The sequence below is a fragment of the Mastigoproctus giganteus genome, chromosome 2 (genome assembly GCF_048544385.1).
Source record: "Mastigoproctus giganteus isolate SK-2022 chromosome 2, ASM4854438v1, whole genome shotgun sequence".
NCBI lineage: Eukaryota > Metazoa > Arthropoda > Arachnida > Uropygi > Thelyphonidae > Mastigoproctus > Mastigoproctus giganteus.
The window spans coordinates 192,264,482-192,284,923 of NC_143576.1; the positions used below are offsets into that span (position 1 = coordinate 192,264,482).

At 35.5% G+C, this 20,442-nt stretch overlaps 1 protein-coding gene across 1 annotated transcript in view; it reads right to left on the minus strand.

Moving 5' to 3' along the window:
• LOC150089867 (uncharacterized) overlaps positions 1-20,442 on the minus strand; it is a 180,381-nt gene that overhangs the window by 74,331 nt on the left and 85,608 nt on the right. The window contains exons 4-5 of the mRNA XM_090389681.1: positions 19,784-19,844; positions 9,163-9,225 (exon numbers count right to left, since the gene is read on the minus strand). Of these exons, the coding sequence (XP_090245807.1) occupies positions 9,163-9,225; positions 19,784-19,844 (124 nt within the window). The remainder of the gene's footprint in view (positions 1-9,162; positions 9,226-19,783; positions 19,845-20,442) is intronic.

Here is a 20,442-nt window from a genome sequence, read left to right on the forward strand (position 1 = left end):
ACTGTTACTATGTATTTGCAACATATAAAAAATCATGTATTTTGCAACAAATTAAATACTAATTCAGAGTTAACAGTACAACAGAATTCAGTTTTTAAGGTGATTTGCAGCAAAACATTAAATATATGATATTTGTCTGATATTGCTAAAATTACATATCACTATATATGTGATTTTAACAATATCAGACAATTGCAATGCCCATACCAGAAGTAGTATTTGAACCCACAACCTTTTATTTCTTAAGCAAGTACATTACCCACTGGGCCAAAAATAAAAATAATCATTACCCCAAGATGCCAGATTTGTGAGGTTCTACTATATCTATAGAAAGGCCATACAGCAGAATCTATACTGACATTTCATTGTTTAGCTGGATGTTTAAAAGTAGTGTAAGAGTTGGCAATTGATAGACATTAAGATAAGTGCAATGGGAAATAATAAAATGAGTCTGGGGGGAGGGCAATTTTTATCATCCTCTTTAGGAAGGAATTGGCTGTATATAAGAAAATGTAGAGGGAAAAACACTGTGGGAATAAGAGTTTAAAAAGTTGACAAATAAGCTCTGGCTTTGTTTGGATTAAAATAGATGGCAAATAAGCATTGGCTTTGAAAACAATGAAGAAATGCCATCAGGATATGGAGACCTCTTGGCATTGAGATTATTCAGGATTCTTCTAATGTTGTATCAGAAGACTGCGAGGGGCACAGAGTGGAATGTGTTTAGTATGGAAGGACAGTGACTAATCAAATCATCAATGCAAGAATAGGAGAAAAGTATGAATGAAGTAGAAATGGCCATGGAGGAGAAGTTGCATTTGGAAAGAACCATTAGGATGTATCAGAGATGAAAGTATGGATGGTCAAAAGTTACTGTCAATAGCTCTGGCCATGGATCAGAAGGCTCAACAACCTTTTATATTAATAACTTTCTTACAACTGTTGTGAGCTTAGTATAGGCAGAAAATGAAGCAGGTTATTTGGATTCAAGCCAACTGCAATAAGCTATGTTCTTAGCTTGAAAACAGCATTAGCATATTTAATGGAAACCATGGTTTGTTTAGATAAAGGATGAGAGTTTAGAATGGAATGAGGAATGAAAAATATAATCCCAACAAGAATAAATTCACTGATCTGAGGAAATATTAGGATCAGAAAATTTAAAACAACAGAACATTCTTTATCATAACCTAAAGGAGAGACGCCAAAGCTTTGTCCTGGAGACCAAACATGGTTTTTGCTTTCAAGCCTCCAATAAGCACGATGGTGGTCTTGCGCAAGGTGATGGGAGTCATCTTACCACTTCTGCATAATCTACCATCTGGTGAGAGAGAAGGTTGGTCATTCCTATGTATGTTATGGATGCTACACCTTGAACGAAGGTGCTTATGTCGATTCATATCTAGGTGGTCACCTCCAGTAAATTAGTATTTTCTGGCCTTGCACATGTGGATATCACCAGTTACTAACAATCCCACTATTGTAAAGATACAAGTTGAGGACTTGATATTCACAAAACAAACATGGTTTTTGCCACTTGAAGGCTTCAGCAAGCAAGGTGGTGACACTGTATTGGGTAATATGAGTCATCTACCACTTAATACTGCCTGATAACATAAGGGGGTCAGTTGTTCCTCTGTATGGCATGAACCACCACACCATAACCCCTACTTATGCTGGTTCACAACTGAGTGGTCTCCTTCAGTAAGTCAGGCATATTTTATTGGCATTATACATGAGAATATAACCAAAGCTACTAACTATCAACAAAGGTGCAAGCAAAGGATCTGATTTCCACAGAATAAATAGACCTCAGCAATTATCACTAGAAAAATGTTGGTGAAAAGCCTCAGTAAACCATCTGCCACCATTTATGAACTATCTATAACTAGCAGGAAACAGAAATAATAGCAGAAACTGCTTCCCATTTCACCCATTCATTCACTCCAAATGTTTGTCCAGTTCTGCCTTGAACTTGTTGTTGACCTCCACTGCAACAGATGGAAGTTTGTTCCAACTATCAACCACCTGCTGGCTAAAGACAAATTTCTGCACATCTATTCTACAATTGTCTTTTCTCAATTTAAATTTATGTCCACTCAGGTGAGTAAAAAAAAATCCATTACTTTAGAAAGAGTAGAAGTAATTGCAGTGGGATGATAATTGGATGGAATCTGAGCAAGAGGAAGGATTCTATCAGCATTGAGCTTGCTCAAACCATCCAAGGCCTTACATACCTGAATCAGATCACCTTGCAGGTGCCTAGTCTTCAGATGCTTCAATTTGCAGAACTTAATCCTCTCTGAGAGGAACAAAGGGGTGATAAGAGCACCCCTTTGTTCCTCTCAACAATCTTTTTGCCCTTTGTACTTGTTCCAACAACTCTACATCCTTCTTAAAACGAAGCCTCCAGGCCTGTATACAGTACTCAAGGTGTGGCCTGGCCATTGTACAAGGGGACAATCACCTTTTTTCCTGCTAGCAAAATTCCTGTATATCATTGTGAAGACACCATGAACTACTCTTGCAGTTGGTCTGCACTGCCCAGAAAACTTCATATCTGACTGCACAATTATCCCAGGTCCTTTTCATTCTCCACTACCCTGAGTGTAGTACCCCCCAGTTGGTACATTACTGAGGTTACTGCTACTCATATGCAGTACTTTACATTTGTCGATGTTAAACTTCAGTTGCCACCTCTTAGCCCATCTGCTCAACTTTTCCAGATCCCGTTGCAGTAGTGTACTATCATTACTGTCAATAACAACCCTACCAACCTTTGTATCATTAACTCGACATTAACTCGATATAACTTCATCAATATCACTGATAAATACAGAAAACAACATTGGGCCCAATGTTGTTTTCTGTGTTCTCCACCAATAACATTATCAACGAAGAGCAGTGTCCATTGATTACCACTCCTTTCTTCTGACACTCAACCATCCAATCTAATTATTAACATAAGATCAAATTAAAAAGTAATCATAAATGAAAGAATAATAGTGTTATAAAAAGTAATTTGTTGATATTCAACCAGCTAGATATACTGCACTACCTTAAATATACTAAAATACATTTGTGATGACAAGGGATTATAATTACATTATATAAAGGAATTGTGAGACTGAATTTAGAATACTTTTACCATGTGTTTAACCCAAGCACGGTACTAAGTACTATAGGTTTAATACCTCTCGTGTTTGGGGTTCTCATAAAAAAAAAAAAAAAAAAAAACCACAGCTTAAAAAAAAAAAAAAGAAAGAAAGAAAAGAGAGAGAGAGAGAGAGAGAGAGAGAGAGAGAGAGAGAGAGAGAGAGAGAGAGAGAGAGAGAGAGAGAGAGAGAGAGAGAGAGAGAGAGAGAGAGAGAGAGAGAGAGAGAGAGAGAAGGCAAAGCACCTGATTAAATTTACAAAAAGGATGTCCATATATGGAATACAGAGCTTGGTGGCAAATTATTTGATTATAAGAGGTTTTGTTTTAGGCAGCCAGTTGTTAATCATTAAAATAAATAGTCTCCACAGGTAGCTGTGGCCAGTGACTTAGAGAGATTCACACACCAACTGAAAAATAGTATATAATTCTTATAATGCATTATGAGGTGAAAGATACTTTGATTGAAGAATAAACAACACTTTTTCCACAATCAAATGTACATTTTTTTTTTATTCCACAGTAGATGACATAAAACTATAGAAAAATACTTGTAGAAAATAATCAATTTAAGGTAAACTACATGGTGCCAATAATTTTTTTTAAAATTATATAAATCAGATAATTAGCCTAAAAGGTCTTATAAAATCCAGACAAGTATATGAGAACACAAAATAAATCACAAAAAATATGGATATGCCACTACTATCTAATAGAAAGTGGTGAAATCAAAATCACAGAATATATCAAACAAATTTCATGTATGAGTACACTGTTCTTTGCACCAAATATAGCAGAATTACAGCAAATTCTTTGATCCTATAATGATAAGTTGTACTTGAAAAATGTAATATAAATTTGACCATAAAAGACACATGAAAACCAGGAATATATATTTCCAGGTTTTTTTTTTTTTTTTTTTAGTAGCATTAGCAACTAAGGCCATATTACTCCGGGATATGCGGTGGTCATTCCCTGACCTTTCCGCATCCTCTGTATTTGGTGGTGACGGTCTCGAACCCTGGTCTAATCAAGAAGCGTGTGCTACGCACCGCTGCTCCTTCCCACCTGGCTACGGAGGCGCCCATATTTCCAGGAAAACCAGAATTATATGGAAGTATTAAAGAAGAAAATTAAAACAAAGAAATTTTTTATTTAAATTAGAGTTTAGTTTAATGACAGTAAATCTGAAAGTGAAATGTACATTAATAACAAATTTCCATTACTAAAATATGTCCAACTCAATTACTATCTATCTACTAAATGAAATAAAATAACAATACTTCCAGATCGCTCACAGAATCCTGCAATCAGATTCAAGGAAGAAAAGGGTTCTGAAATAGTAAATAAGCACAGCACACTGACCTCCTCTAATAAGAAAGTGCCTAAACCATCACAAAAATTTCATTATAGAGATATTCACTACAAGAAACTAGCTATTTCCCACAGTGCTCACAAAAACTACCCTTTAAAATGACTACTCAACTAGGAGCAATATCAAGAGTACATTATGCATTACTTTTGGAATAGGCAGGAAATTTCATTAAATTCTGTGCTTTTAAATTACAAAAAATATCAAATAAATACACCAGATATAAAGTTTAAAAAATTGAAAATGCTGATAGTGCTTTCATTATAGAGTATACCATTCTTTGAGAAAACACAACCAAGATGTATTTCACTAGTTTTACAATTGGTTCACTGTACGATCAAATCATTTTACGGTGGATTCTCCATAATAAAATACAGTTCACTATACGATATGTAGTAAGCACTGGTCAATTGAGATCACGTTTGTGAACTGAACTTTAAATCTATTAAATGACAATTCTAATAAGTGAAAATAGGAGGGATATTATCCACAGGCTATAAAAGTAAAAATATAAGGCACAAATTTACACTTTATTACCTTACCAATTAACAAAATTAAATGATACGTGAAAATTGGAAGAATATTTTTCACAGGTTAGCAAATAAAAATAAATTTACGCTTACACAGCTAAATTAATACTGTAATACAGGTGACCCCCGCTTAACGCTGATAATTTGTTCCGGAAAAACAGAGCGCTAAGTGAATCCACACTAAGTGAGCGCCGCATTCCCATAAGGTAGCATATGTATTTGTGAGTTGCGGTCTTTTGATCTAAGTTGATTTTAATAGATTTAATTTAATTGATGAATTTAATCATGAAATATGTATCGATTTTGAGTTGAACTTTGGCCCTCTTCCAAATAAACTAAAAGGGGTATTAATTTTAAATTCCCCGCAGCGTTACCACCTAACAATAAAGTCAACCGATCCTTCGCCGCTTTGAAACCTGGCATGTTTTCTTCTTCTTTCAATATGAAACTTATTTTAGGCATTCGTTTCCATAAAAGTCCTGCTTCATCTATGTTAAAAACTTGTTGAGAAGTATAACATATAATACCCCTCTTGAATAATTTTAACAAGTTCTTTTTTGAAAGTTTTGGCTCCTTGATCTGCACTTGCGGCTTCTCCCAGGATTTTAAATCTATTCAACCAGCCTTTACCAGTTTTAAATGGTTCCACATTTTTTTTATTTTTTTATTTTTTTATGTGAGTTTTCTTCAGATCACCATATTGGCTAATCTCTTTCTTTCTCTTTCTCTCTCTCTCTCTCTCTCTCTCTCTCTCTCTTTTTTATAATATTTAACTTAACTGAATTCTGCATTGGATATTATTTTTAATAAAATTAGTTAAAGTCATTCCATTTCGATCCTAATAACCGGCCTAGCCCTAGTTGCTTGCAGTGGAACAGCTATCTTTCCCGCTGCTAAAATTAATTCTTTATTTTTTTATAATTGTTCTTACAGTTAAACTTGCAAGTCCTAAATTATGGCACACATCCGCTTGTCGTTGACCGGAATCGATTCGCTTCAAAACGTCAAATTTAATTTTCAAATTCAGTATTTTTTCTTACATTTATAGTCTTCGTACTGCATCCATACGTTGTTGCTTTTTCATTCTTATCCGCCATTATTAACTCTTCGAAAATGTAACTGCGTTGGTTTCATTAATTATGATACAATGTTCGAGTAAACTGTCCGTTACGCATGATGTCTAATACTGTACTGAGTGATGATTAGTCTTTGGATAAATGCATATAATGCAAATATTACAAGCAATATACTTGATAATTTTTTAAAATGTTGATCTTGGAACTACGCAACAAGTCACTGTACTGAATTAAATTAGCGTGCGAGAAAAATTTCACTGAGTGTGGGAAAATTTCTCAAGTCGGCGTGGGAAACGTTTTAATGCTGTTTTGCTATTCATTTTCAAGCTATCAACTCCATCAAATGAAATGATTTCGTTAAATATGCGAAAAATGCAATCTGTAAAAGAGCATTATAGTGATCTGTGACAGTGTTATAATGGGGGCCTGCTGTATATACATACTAACTAATCGATATTTCTGTTCACTGACTTTTTTTTTTTTTTGGTTATAAAATTAAAAACGGTAAAAAAATGATAAGCAATCAGCAACAAAGAACATGACACGCACAAATTGCAACATGATACGCACAAGTGAGATACAGAATAACAAGTTTACAAATCTTAAAAAATAGAAATGAAGAAGAGATTCTGAAAATTTATGATTTTTATATGATTGAAAATGTCATGGAAAGGGAAACACATTTCACCATAACAATGTAAAAAACTCACAGAATTCAAGCTATCAGTATTATCGCAAATGCAATAAGATCGAGATCACTACCAGTTTATAATAGATTTCACTAACAGCCCAATAAAACCGGAAACTACAAACTGTTTTTATTGTTTTATAGTAGTGACCTCCAGAAATGTGCTTTAGAAACTACCACAAAGGTGTTCAAAATTGATTCTTATAACCGAACATATGATAATGATGAAAGTGTAGTACATTTTAATGATTCGAATTATAGTTTTTTGAAATTTGATTCTATAAAGCAGTCTATTCTACTAACCAGTGATCATGTTAACTGGAGCCTACTTATTTCACTTTATGATGAGTTTACGATTGTGTCCGACCACGTTGTGTTGCTCTCAGCCAATAGCAGTGTTTGTAAATGTGTTGGCCGTGTTTTGTTTTGTTTTTGCATCCTTTAGTTGAAGTGATTCTTTTGTGTTGTGCTTATGTGACACTGTATTGAATTTGTGTACGTACAACATTGTGTTAAAGAAAATAAGATAAATAGCTAAGTTATATAACGAAAATTTCAACTTCCATGGTCTTGGAACGAATTACCAAAAAAAAAAAAGTGTGTTATTGGGTTTACATTACAATATTTTTTGTGATACGATGGTGTATCTGGAACAGATTAATATCGTAAAGTGGGGATCCACTGTATGAATTATTATTCCATATTCGGAGATGCACTGGATTATTATTCCATTTTCAATTTCAATCTAGGGATTTCTTTATCCCTAGCAGTTAGTTGGTTGGTCTGGTGTTTAATGATCCCTCACAATAACTTATGGTCTGATTTCTCTGGTCATTTTGCCTGTTTCACTTGATGAAAAAAAATGAGTTAGTATTAGGCATATGGTGCAAAGAAGCACTAGGTTGTGCCGCACCGTCCAAAAAAAATAAAATAATTAAAAGATAAAAATAAAATAATTAATTAATTAAAAATAAAAAAAAATAAACAACCTCCAACTCCTTCCTTACATAGGCTGACTTGTGAATTTCCCAAAGCTGTTTAAATTTAATTTGGATTACCCAATACAAACAATTACTTCAATATTTGGTGGTGCTTGATCTTAAAGGAAACATTTATAAATTCTGGTTTAAATTAGAAATTATATATACTTGAAATAAACAAGATTATCTCTAAATTTAAGGCCATTAAAAATATGTAGGTTTGTATCTGCAAGTTCATCAGCAATCACAAAAACTGCCCGCAACAGGCATGTTATGTGAAAAGCATTCCCCGATAGAAAAACTTTATAATAAAAAAACAAACACGTAGCATAAAAATGTGTTACTGCATACAATAATAACCTGTAAATTGAATAGAGATCTGCATGGGCTCGAGCTTGGCCTGACCCGACCTGAGTAACACAAAGGATGTTCAGGCTCAGATCAGGTACAAATAATCGTAATGAACTGTTATTTTCAAACATTTCGGACTTTTTCCTTACATAATTTTTTTTTTTTTTATGTATTTAAGTTCTTAAAGACTTTTAAGAAAAAATGTGTATTAGTTGTCTGTTGAAACTTTGAAAAAACCTCAAAGAATTCAACTCTCTAATGGGTTTGCAAAAAAAAAAAAAAAAAAAAGGCACGAGATTGATTTTATATGTCATTCAGCAAGAAACAAATAGTTGAAATTGATACTTTTCATAATAATTTTATGTCATTCTGACATTAAATTGAATAAGAACAAATATCTTCAGCAATAAAAAAAAATAAAAAAAAAAAATTCCTGACTGCCTCACATCCAACACTCGCAGATGACAGTACATAGCACACTCTATACACAAAATGGTACCGACCGCCATAAAAAAAAGTTTTTACGCCCACACTTTCTTCCAATTAAAATATAGTGTTACAAAGTGAAGGCCAATACTATATAGGATGAATGCTGAAATTCGCACTGATAGGAATTTAAATTTTTTTTTTTTTCATTTGGTGCGTACAGTACACTAAGGTGTTTGCTAGATTGTTAAGGAACAAAAAAATAAGCTTTAAAAATACTTTTTATGTCATTCAGCAAGAAACGAATAGTTGAAATTGATACTTTTCCTGAATACACTGCCTGACTTCTTTAAAAAAAAAAAATCCAGCTTAAATATTAATCTCACCCCAAATCACATTTAAGTAGAGAAAGACTTTTGTTATTTATACTCAAATAATAATGATAAGACTATTTTATGTAACTAATTTCACAATTACTGTAATAATTAAGGTGCAAAAATAAAAACTGATCATTTTTATTCAATTTTATTTAAGTAAAATTATATAAAAACAATAAATCAGTAATGCCATATAGATCACACTTACCTCTAACCAGCTGGCAACACTTTACTACATAAGTATGAGGATGATCAATAGCAATATCAAAACCTATTTAACAGAAAAACAAAATATAATAACCAAAATAAGTAACTATTAACACTAACTTCAAAAAATTTCCAATTTATTACAGTGTTCATTCTAATATACAGTGGTGTTCAAAGAAAGTGCATCACCCCTTAAAATTGTAATTTTCATCCAAATAATGTAAACATATGTAAATATTTCTTACAGATTGAATCAGATAAGATTGACAGGCGTAGGTGATGACATAATATTGCATCAGCTGTTACTTTCAGCTATATAAGCACACTCTTCAAGGGTTGCAGTCAAGCATACTGGCTCTGCTGATAGGAAAAAAGGAACCGGACGCAAAAAGGTCTACGCTAAAATAGGATTGCGTTTTGAAGCATTTATGCCTTAAAAACAGTAAAGTTTCTTCGTCTGAGCTGAAAAGAGAATGGGAAGAACATTCAGGAGTGGTAGCAAGTGCAATAACAGTCAGATGACACCTCTTCAAAAATGGACTTGTAGCACGTCATCCTAAGAAACCCCTCCTCACACAAAAAATGAAAAAGGCCCGATTAATCTGGCATAAGGAGCATGCCAAATGGACCCCCGAGCAGTGGAAATCAGTTATTTTCTAGGATGAGAACAAATTCAACCAGCATGGCTCTGATGGGAGACAAATGATTCGCCATAGAAGTGGTGAAGAATACTATCCAGACTGTATGGAGAAATTTCGTACCAGACAAAAATGATATGGGGTTGAATTTCGTATCGCGGAGTAGGTCACATGCAGTTTATAAAAGGTTCCATGAATGCCAATGGATACCTGGCTATATTGGAAGGCAAATTGCCGCCAACCATTAGAGAGACCATTTCAACCTGCCAAGTAACTGCATCTTTCAGGACAACGATGCTCCTTATCATCGGGTGAAAAGTGTAAGTAGGAACTTCTGTAGTTACTTTAGCGTCGTTTCTACATTAGAGGTCAACAGTAATGTGTTTACATTTGTTACAGGTGAAAAAATGGTTGGAAGAATGGTCCATTACAACTGTTAGCTGGCCAGGAAACAGCCCGCACCTGAATCCTATAGAGTACCGTTGGCATCGTGTAGAATCTGCAGTTGCCAGAAAGAAACCAAAGATTCTTCGTGAACTTCATAATCCATGTTTGGAACCACGAACTATCAGTTGATTATCTTCAGAAATTGACCTTGTCAATGCCTCGACAGTGTGCTGCTGTCATCAGGGACAGAGGCGGTTCAACTAAATATTAGTTTGCACCTGGTGAACTTTTCATTTTGTTTTCCATTTAATAAACTTTTCCTTAACTATTAATAAATATCTTTTGTTTATATTTCTATTTGTGATGCTAGTCATTAAAGTAACATACCATTGAGAAAAAGGGTTAGAAATGTGAAAATTGGAATTCCTAGGTGATGCGTTTTCTTTGAACACCAGTGTATTTGTATTCCTGGCAACCAAATGTTAAACTGAACACAAACACTTTTTTCTGGCTGCTGTTTAGTTTTAATAACACACTGAAATACTATATGTCAGGGGTGGCCAACTTAATTTGGGATGCGATCTACTTTTTTTCTCCAAAATGTGTAGCAATCTACCAACTCAAGAATTTCATCGCACATGGTTAAAAAAGTTAATCAACACATTGAAAAATGTTTATAAATTTTAAAATTATACAATTCAGAATTCCTATCTTAAATTCATACATATTTAAAAAATTTAATTTATGCGAAGTTTGTGTTTTCATGTCATCTGCCAAGTAGGTGGTAGATGACTTTCATCAACCGGTGAAATACCACCACTTTGCTTATTGGAGGCTTGAAGTGGTGAAACCCATGTTTAGTCTGTAGAGCAAAGTTTCCGGCATCCCCCCCCCCCATACTTCTCCTTCAACCCATGCACGGTACTAAGTAATATAGGTTTTGATACCTTTTGTGTTTGGGGTTTTCATATTAAAAAAAAAAAGCTTTCAAAATCAGAGATATACTGTGATAAGGCTAACCATAAGAAATCTTCTATATGCAAGTAGGTAAGCGTAGAGCAATTCTGAGTCTTTGTTTCAAATATGAAAAGGCCAATTCACATAGATATATACAGAACCAAAACAGGAATTTAAAAGTTCACTGCATTGTTTTACATTTGGCTACTTTTCTCGGCAAACAGACTTCCAAAAGTCTCCTGATGATGATCTGGCTTTTAGGAAGATATTGTTTCGCAATGTAATAATTTCATTTTCAAGTAATATTTTCTCCATGTGAACAATCTCAGCGATTTTTTTTCTGCAATTTGTTTCATATCTAAGTCAACATTAAAAGGATAAGAAATATAGTGAACAATGTCTTCAATTGTTGTAAAATCACTAAATCTGGTTTCAAAATCATTCACAACTTTCTTAATTTCAGAAACATATTTCTCACTATTAAATTCAAAAACAGGATATTTTTGCAAATTATCTTGCATATTTGCAAAATGATTGGATTTTTTTTTTCTTTGAGATCCTTAGCCATTGCCAAAAATTGATATTTATATGCAAAAATACTACTAATCGGTGTGTTGAAATGCCGTTATAAATTTCCTTTTTTGGGTATAGCCACAGAAGCATTGCAAATCAAACAACATTTTTCTTTTATCATTACAAAAAAGTATTCTAGTTCACACTCTTGATGAAAATGATACGCTTTGCTCTTTTTTGTAGTATTAATTTTAAATCAAAGGTTATTAAATTAGCATATAAGTCCAGTTATCAATACTGTCCAGTTATTAATAGAAAGTTAAGTTAAATAAGAATTTGACACATACACTATGCTCTCCACAATGTAACTGCGTGCATTTTCGCTAGACAAGTCTAGCAGCTGTGTGGCAACAAGAGTAGTCACATGGTTCAACAGATTTGTATTAAGCGTATTCAGTGGGGTGCATAATAATAATAATAATGATATTTAGATTTTGACTAATCTATTTTTTTATATATAAATAAATTCGTCATGAGCGACTGAAATTAAAGCCGCAATAGACTTGTTGGCCACCCCTGTTATATACTAATAGGGTTACACGCTAACAGGTTAATCATGGTATCAACACAATAACGAATGAAAAACTAGTATATGTTTATGAGTGTTACATAAATGTTTTATGGAAACTTAAATCTTCTTGTTTTGGCTAAATATTAGCATTCTGGTTGCTAATATTTTCTAATTCAGTCTCTAGTAGGGTTCACATAAAATTTTTTAGCATCTTATAGTCCTACACATAAATTCAGAGACATTTTTATTATTAACATTCAGCTTATTATTAATAAATTAACTAGGGGGCTTTACCCCATGCTCGCCGACCCCCGCGCATGCTTTTCTACGTAAAATGTAGAGGTATACAGAGTAAGAGCAAGTCAAATCTTTTCTACGTAAAAGACACCTGTCGAAACGCACCGGTTTAAATCTAAATCTAATCTAATCTAATCAGGAAATAACTTATGTAATTATTTATTACCTGTGCATTTGTAGTACGCAGCATTCTCAAGGCCGAATAAATATCACAGTAAACTCCAGAATGGTGTACATTCTCCAACATGGTGGTAAGCAAAACAGTAGGAATGCAGTGATTTGTAAATGCCACTGCTTTCCCCACCCACTGTCCTCCTAGATTGTATTGCCTAGGGTGTTTTTCCCCACATTTGCAGCTGTTTTTAAATCGGGAACTCATTTTTCCTATTTTAAAACAGCGGGATGGAAGGATAAACACCCTAACTAAGCTAAGCTCCCTCCTCGATGATACAAACCAATCAGAAAAAGGAGGTGCCTTCACCTGTCAATTATCACAGTCTTCCTTGCATTCATCGAAGTACTGTACCTGCCGGTGTATACTATATTGGACTTCAGCCAATATCCCTATGTAATAATTTACCTGCATTTACATAGGTCACTTAGAAAAACGTCTTTTACTTCAGATTCCATAATACATGAGGAATATTGTTGCATCCAAAAGAGCATGACTAAAATATTTAACTGAAATATTTAAAATATTTGCAAAATACTAAACCACAGTATTTACAAATATACAATAGTCATTAACATACAAAAACGTTACAATGGAACATCAAATATTAAACAGAGAATCACGAGGTTGGTAAATGTTATGGAGGCAGTTGTCAATAATTAATTGCATTTGTAGTGACGTAATTGCCTCGCCGTCTTCTCCCACTGGCTTGAATAAATATCACTAGGAGGAAAACTTTTAATGTACAGAGATAATATCTGAAATGTTAACTTCAAATGAATACTTCTTGAAAATGGACTCCAGTTGTTGTTGGGGGTGTGTGTGTGTGTGTGTGTGTGTGTGTGTGTGTGTGTGTGTGTGTGTGTGTGTGTGTGTGTGGGCACGTGCGCGTTATGCCAAGCACAACAGGTACTACAGGATGGCCACTGAAAGACTGAAAGGTTTGAAAAAGTCATAACTTGTTCGTTTTCAATCTTTTTTATTTTCTTTTTTAACAGGTTATAGAGGATCCCTTGGAGATTAAAATGGTTACGTATGATGTCCAGCAACGAGTAAAACTCATTGGGTTTTTCTATTCCAGCGAAAGATCAATTATTGAAACTCAGAGAAAATACCAACAACATTTTAAAGTAAGAGTATCTCCTAGCGATAACATGATTCAGAACCTAATCACCCGGTTTGAAAGAACTGGATCAGACGGCGATCTTCCGGGAAGAGGTCCTAAGCACACTGTACGCACTGATGCAGCGGTGGAAACTGTACGGCAGAGTGTCTTTGAGGATCCATCTGCCTCTACCCATCGTCGCTCTGCTAAACTAGGCATTGCCAGAACATTGCTTCAGAAGATTCTGAAACTGGATTTATGTTTCCATACAAGATCCAAATGGTCCAAGCCCCCAAGATACTCAGCAGCGCCTGCAGTACACCATTTGATTTTAACACCTAGCCAGAGATAACATCAACTTTTTGAGCAACTTGATAATGAGTGATGAGGCCCATTTTCTTTTAAACGAAAATCAACAAACAAAACTGCAGATTTTGGGGTACTGAGAATCCTAGGGAATTACATCAGCATCAATTGCATCCCCAAAAATGCACCGTTTGGTGCGGTGTTATAGCTGAAAGAGTTATCGGCCCCTATTTCTTTGAAAATGAGGAAGGTCAGCCAGAAAGAATCAACTGGGCCCTGTATAGGACAATGCTTGAAAATTTTTTACGCCCAGCGGTCGAAGATAATCAGGAGGTATGGTTCCAACAGGATGGAGCTACTGCGCACACTGCCAGGGTGACGATGGACCTCCTGCGAGAAATTTTTGGCGAACGAATAATTTAAAAAAAATGCTGAATTTGTTTGGCCTCAGCATTCACCTGATTTGACGGCTCCAGACTTCTTTTTGTGGGGCTACTTGAAAGAATGGGTTTACATAAATAAACCTCAACCAATTCAAGGACTTAAGGGGAACATTCGAGCCGAAATCCGACGTTTACGACCTGAAATCTTGCGTACGGTCATGGAAAATGCTGTGGAAAGAGCCTGTATTTGTGAGCAGGAAAATGGTGGTCATTTGAGGAATGTTGTTTTTCACACATAATACTAAAAAAAAATCCATTAATTATATTTCCAAATAAAATAATAAAAAAATTAAAAAAACATGTGTTTGTAAAAGTTATTTTTGTTTTATATCATTCAGTCTTTCAGTGGCCACCCTGTAGAATCTATAGTTCTAGTACCTCTTGTGCTCTTGTGTTTTCAGGAAATACATATGAAGGGAGATTGTTCTATAACACAGAAGTTGAATGAAAAAATTAGGAAGAAGAACAGTTGGTTCTGTCAGTCTGAAGTTAGACAGTAAAAGAATGTTGACTGGTTGTGGCACATGTTCAGATGTGAGAGAGAGAGAGAGAGAGAGAGAGAGAGAGAGAGAGAGAGAGAGAGAATAGGAATTAGAGAAGCCAATTCAGAAGAACAGTGCCATGGAAGTATCTATAGAAAAGGCATGCAGCAGAAACATAACGTCTATGAGACAGAGTTCGAGATGAGTCATTAATTAACCTCATTCTCCTCTTCTGAATGGAATCTAGAAGCATGAGAGAGATTTTGGGAGCCCAACCCCAGATGTGGGAATTTTTACAGAGTGAATAGCTGTTTGGAAGAAAAGTAACTCTGAGAGCAAAAGAGAAAACCCATTTTTTTAGATGCAGAGGAAGCAATATTTGTAATGTGCTTATGCCAAGAGAGATTAGAAGTTAGGGTAATCCCCAATAGAGATATGATCTTGCCTGGAAATCAGTGTCATTAAAGAAGAGCACATAGTCAGAAGAATCCTTTTTGTGAAATATAAGACTGAGTTTTAGAAGGATTGAAATCAACTCAGTTATATTTGCCCACTGGAGAATTACCTGGAGATCAGCATTTAAGGAATTGGTAGTGGATATTTGAGAAGTTGAAGCTGTTTGTGCAAGGCAAATTTCTCAAACTGGATGATGGAATGCAATGTGCTATCATCAGCAAAACTATGGATAGGATTTCCAATCAATGGAAAAGGTCACTAATATATGCAAGAGGAAAAGAGTGGGAGAAAGAACTCAACCTTGGGATACACCAGCATTAGTTGAGAATTTAGAAGACAGAGAGCCATGTGCCATCATCCACAGTGAGTGGTCAGAGAAAACTGGATACCCAATTACAAAAAACAGTTGGCAAACCATAAGATGGAAGCTTATTTAGAAGACTTGTATGTCAAATGTCATCAAAAGCCTTTGAAATGTCAAGAGAAACTACTCTAGTTTCAATCTTTTCTTTTGAATTGGTCCATAGAGGGGCAACATAAGACAGAATATCATCACCAGTGGATCAATATTGACAGAATCCATACTGGTGTTTGTTGGTCAGATGGAAGTTTCTAAAGAGTTTAAGAATTGTCAGTTAATTAATTTCTCCATTATTTTGCAAGAGTGGAAGTAAATGCAATGGGATGATAACTGAACAGGAGGATTTAGTCACCTTTTTTAGGAACTGGCCGGATATGAGGAAATTTTCAAATAGAATGGGAAACATCCGTGGAATAAGAAAGTGAAAAAAAGGTGATACAGAACAGGAGTAAGCTCAGGTTTTGAGAACAAGCGAAGAAATACTGTCAGTACCTGCAGCTTCCTTAGCACTGAGGTTCTCAAAATCCTTCTGACATCCTTTTGATGGCAGACCACAGGAGGCATTGAATGGAGGGTACTGGGGGTTGGGCATTGGTTTACCAAGTTGATCAATGAACAAGCTAGAAGAAAAGTAAGATGCTAGTAGGTCAGCTTTAGCTTTGGCTGATGTGGCTACAAAACCATCTGGTTTTGACAAAGGTGAGAATAGAGATGGGCAAAAGCTGCATCCAATAGCTCTGACAAGAGACAGAAATGCATGACTATTTTTTGGACAAGAAGAAAGTTTTCTACTCTTAGGCTGCTAAAAATCTAGTTTGGACTGATAATAACTGCTTTACAATTGTTGCAAGCTTTGGCATAAGCAGAAAATGAACCTGGAGTTTTGAATGGATACAAGCTAACTGCGATATGCAAATTCCTTATCTTATACAGCCTTAGCACATATATTGGAAAACAAAGGTTTAGATAAATGATGAGATTTTAGGGTGGAGTGTGGAATAAATGATTTCATCCCAACAAGAATAATTTCAGTAACTAGATCTGAGCAAACATTAACATCAAGAGATTTGAAACAGTAGTCCATTCAAGGAAAAGAAATCTTACAGATCATCCCATTTTGCATTCTTGTAATGCCAAACAATGTGAGGTTGAGAAAGGGCATAAGAGAACGTTCCACGGGAGAAGAGACCATCACCAAGTTGTGATCTGAGGTGCCCTGAAGACCACTCACCTCGATTGTGTACTTAGAAGGGTTGTTTGTGAGAAAAAGATGAAACATGTTGGCTGTATAGTTAGGATTGTCTAGTATTCTGGTAAGTAAATGAACAATCTGTGCAAGGTCATTAGTAATTGTAAAAGCCTCAGCATCTTGATCTGCTTGTTTGTTATTTGGTTTTTAGGAGCATTAGCAACTAAGGCCATTGCTCCGGGATATGCGGTGGTCATTCCCTGACCTTTCCGCATCCTCCGTATTTGGTGGTGATGGGCTCGAACCCCGGTCTAATCAACAAGCGTGTGCTACGCACTGCTACTCCTTCCCACCTGGCTACGGAGGTGCCATCTTGATCTGCTAGGCCAGTGTGACTAGAAAATGGAAGCCAGCTGGAGTTGAGAACAATAAATCACCAAGGTAAATTACCTCACTGTTAGGAGAGCTGGACTGGAGAAAGTCACGTTTTAAAGACAGGAAGTCAAAGGGTTCTAAGTGATTAGTGGATTTGGGTGAACGATAGAGGCAACAGATGAATTTGAATGTGGTGGCGAGATTAAGCCAGAAAAGAGGGAATTTCATTGATGCAGAGCAGATTCCATCTGCTCTACATCATCCATTTTTGCCCCTGGCAGACATAACTAGAAAATAATTTCAAAAACATACTTAGATTTCAGAAATGCTTTTGATGCTGTTGCATATAAAAGACTGCTATACAAATTGAAAGTAAAACAAAAGTAATGATGAACAAGTATGTCACAGAAAGGGAAATAATGATTGAAGGAGCAGTAATTGAAAAGGTGGAGTCATATACTTATCTGGGACAAGTCATTAGCTGTAATAATGATAAATGGCTGGAAGTCAAGAGAAGAATAAATTTTGGATGGATAGCATTCAGGAAATATAGTCACATACTGAAGAGCAATATCGCAGTTTGTCTGAAACGTAAAATAATGAATCAATATATACTCCCCACCATGACTTATGGAAGTGAAACTTGGGCACTCACCAAAAGAATGGAAGAGAAGCTGAGAACTACACAGCGAAGAATGGAACGAATCATATTGGGAATCAGACTGTTAGATAAGAAGAGAAACACATGGATTAGGCAACAAACTGAAGTAAAGGACATTCTGATCAAAACTAAAGAACTAAAATGGTCTTGGGCAGGACACATAGCTCGAAGACATGATGACAGATGGACTAAGAAAACAACAGAATGGTATCCAAGACGAGCTAGAAGAAAACCTGGAAGACAAAGGCGGAGATGGATAGATGAAATTCATGAGTTTGTGGGTAGTAAATGGATGGCCAGTGCTCAAAACAGAAGGAACTGGAAAGTTGCTGGAGAGGCCTTCATCCTGCAGTGGATTGAAAATGACTGATGATGATGATGATACAAATTGAAACAGTGTGGCATTAAGGGCAAGTCCCTTCTGTGGATAAAGGGATGACTGGTTATCAATTCGCTACTCTTCATGGACTAATGTTATTAGCAGAGTCCTGCAGGATTCAGTACTGCACCCAATGCTGATTTCTATATGTATTAATGATACTGATGAAGGCATATCCCTCTAAGCTTAATAATATCTAAGTTTGCAGGGTAGTTAATCACAGTAATCAGGGTATGCTAATGCAACAAAATCTATTCAAATCAGGCAAGCGTGTTGGAAGTAGCAACTAAAGTTTAATATTGACAAATGCAAGGTACTTCACATGGAGAGCAGTAATCCTAGACTAATGTAGCAGCTGTGCTATTCCATACAAAGGACAGTGGAGAATGAAAAAGACCATGGGGTTGTTTGTTTGTTATTTGGTTTTTAGGAGCATTAGCAACTAAGGCCATATTGCTCCGGGATATGCGGTGGTCATTCCCTTGACCTTTCCGCATCCGGTGGTGACGGGCTTGAACCCCAGTCTAATCAAGAAGCGTGTGCTACGCACTGCTGCTCCTTCCCACCTGGCTACGGAGGCGCCGACCATGGGGTAATTGTGCAGTCAGATATGAAGTTCTCGAAGCAGTGCAGACAGGCTGCCAGGACACCTCAGAGTTTTGTCAATAATAAACAGGAATTTCGCCAGGAGGAATATGGAGGTGATTATTCCTTTGTATAAGGCAGTGGTTAGCCCATATCTTAATATTGAATACAGTTCTGGAAGCCTCATTAGGAAGGACATGGAGCTGTTGGAATGGGTGCAAAAAGAAAAAAAAGAAAAGAAAAAAAAAAAGGGCAGAGCAATAAGATTGGAAAGGAGCAAAGGATGCCATTACCAGGAAATGGCTTTGGTGAAGTGTCTGGAGTCTAGGTAACTGTGAGATCTGGTTGAGGGGTTTAAGGCCATGAGTGGTTTGCATAAGGTCAATGCTGCTGGAATCCTTCCTCTTGCTCAGACTAGACACAAGGAGGCATAAATTCAAATTGAGGAAGGATGATTGCAGGTTGGATGTGTGGGAATTTGCCTTCAGCCAGGGGTAGCTGTTGTTGGGGCAAATTTCCATCTGTTGTTGTGGAGGTGGGTAGTTTGAATAAATTCAGGGAAGAACTACATAAACTGTTAGAGGGGATGGGCAGGTGAAATGGGAAGGCTGGGTTTTTTTTTTTTTGGATGATTCTGTATAAGCTTGCAACTTATACAGAATCATTAACAACTACTACTAAAAATAATAACAATAAAGATAAATATACTAATAATTGCTATTCAAATGTGATTTTTATTACTTACCTAATGTTTGAAGCATTACGTTTTCATTAAATGCAAGTTCCTGAACTTGTTCTGAATACGCCTGGAAATATGTAAGCAGAATTTCATAAACATGTGAATTATGTGTGAACTCCAATGAAATTTTTCTTTGAATCATTATATTTATGTTTAATGTACTAATTTTTACTTATATTTTAGGGGATACTTTAAACCCGAGCTATGATGCTCAATACGTTCTACATTGATTTCAATATCTGTGTAAGAAAGAGATTTTTACCTCAATGTGATACGTAGAATACTTCCATATGATACTCTCCAGAAATTGTTTAATTTCTGAAGAGTATCATATGGAAGTGTTCTACGTATCATAAGAGAACAAGTAAAATTATAATTCGATTAAAATTAATCAGAATTCTGTTCAAGAAAATAATTCCATTAGCAAAAATATAATATTTAGGTATATACAGTATATATACATAGTATCAACTAAAAAATAAACTTTTTATTGGAATCTGCACTGCTCACTTTACATTTTTACATTTAATACACAGATTAAAATCCAGTAACAGAATAAGCAGTATTATTAAAATTATTGGGGGGGGGGGGGCTAATAAACGGTAAAATTTTCAAAATGACAGCAGAAATTGCAAAGTTCTGACTATATGGTACGTTAGTGCAAT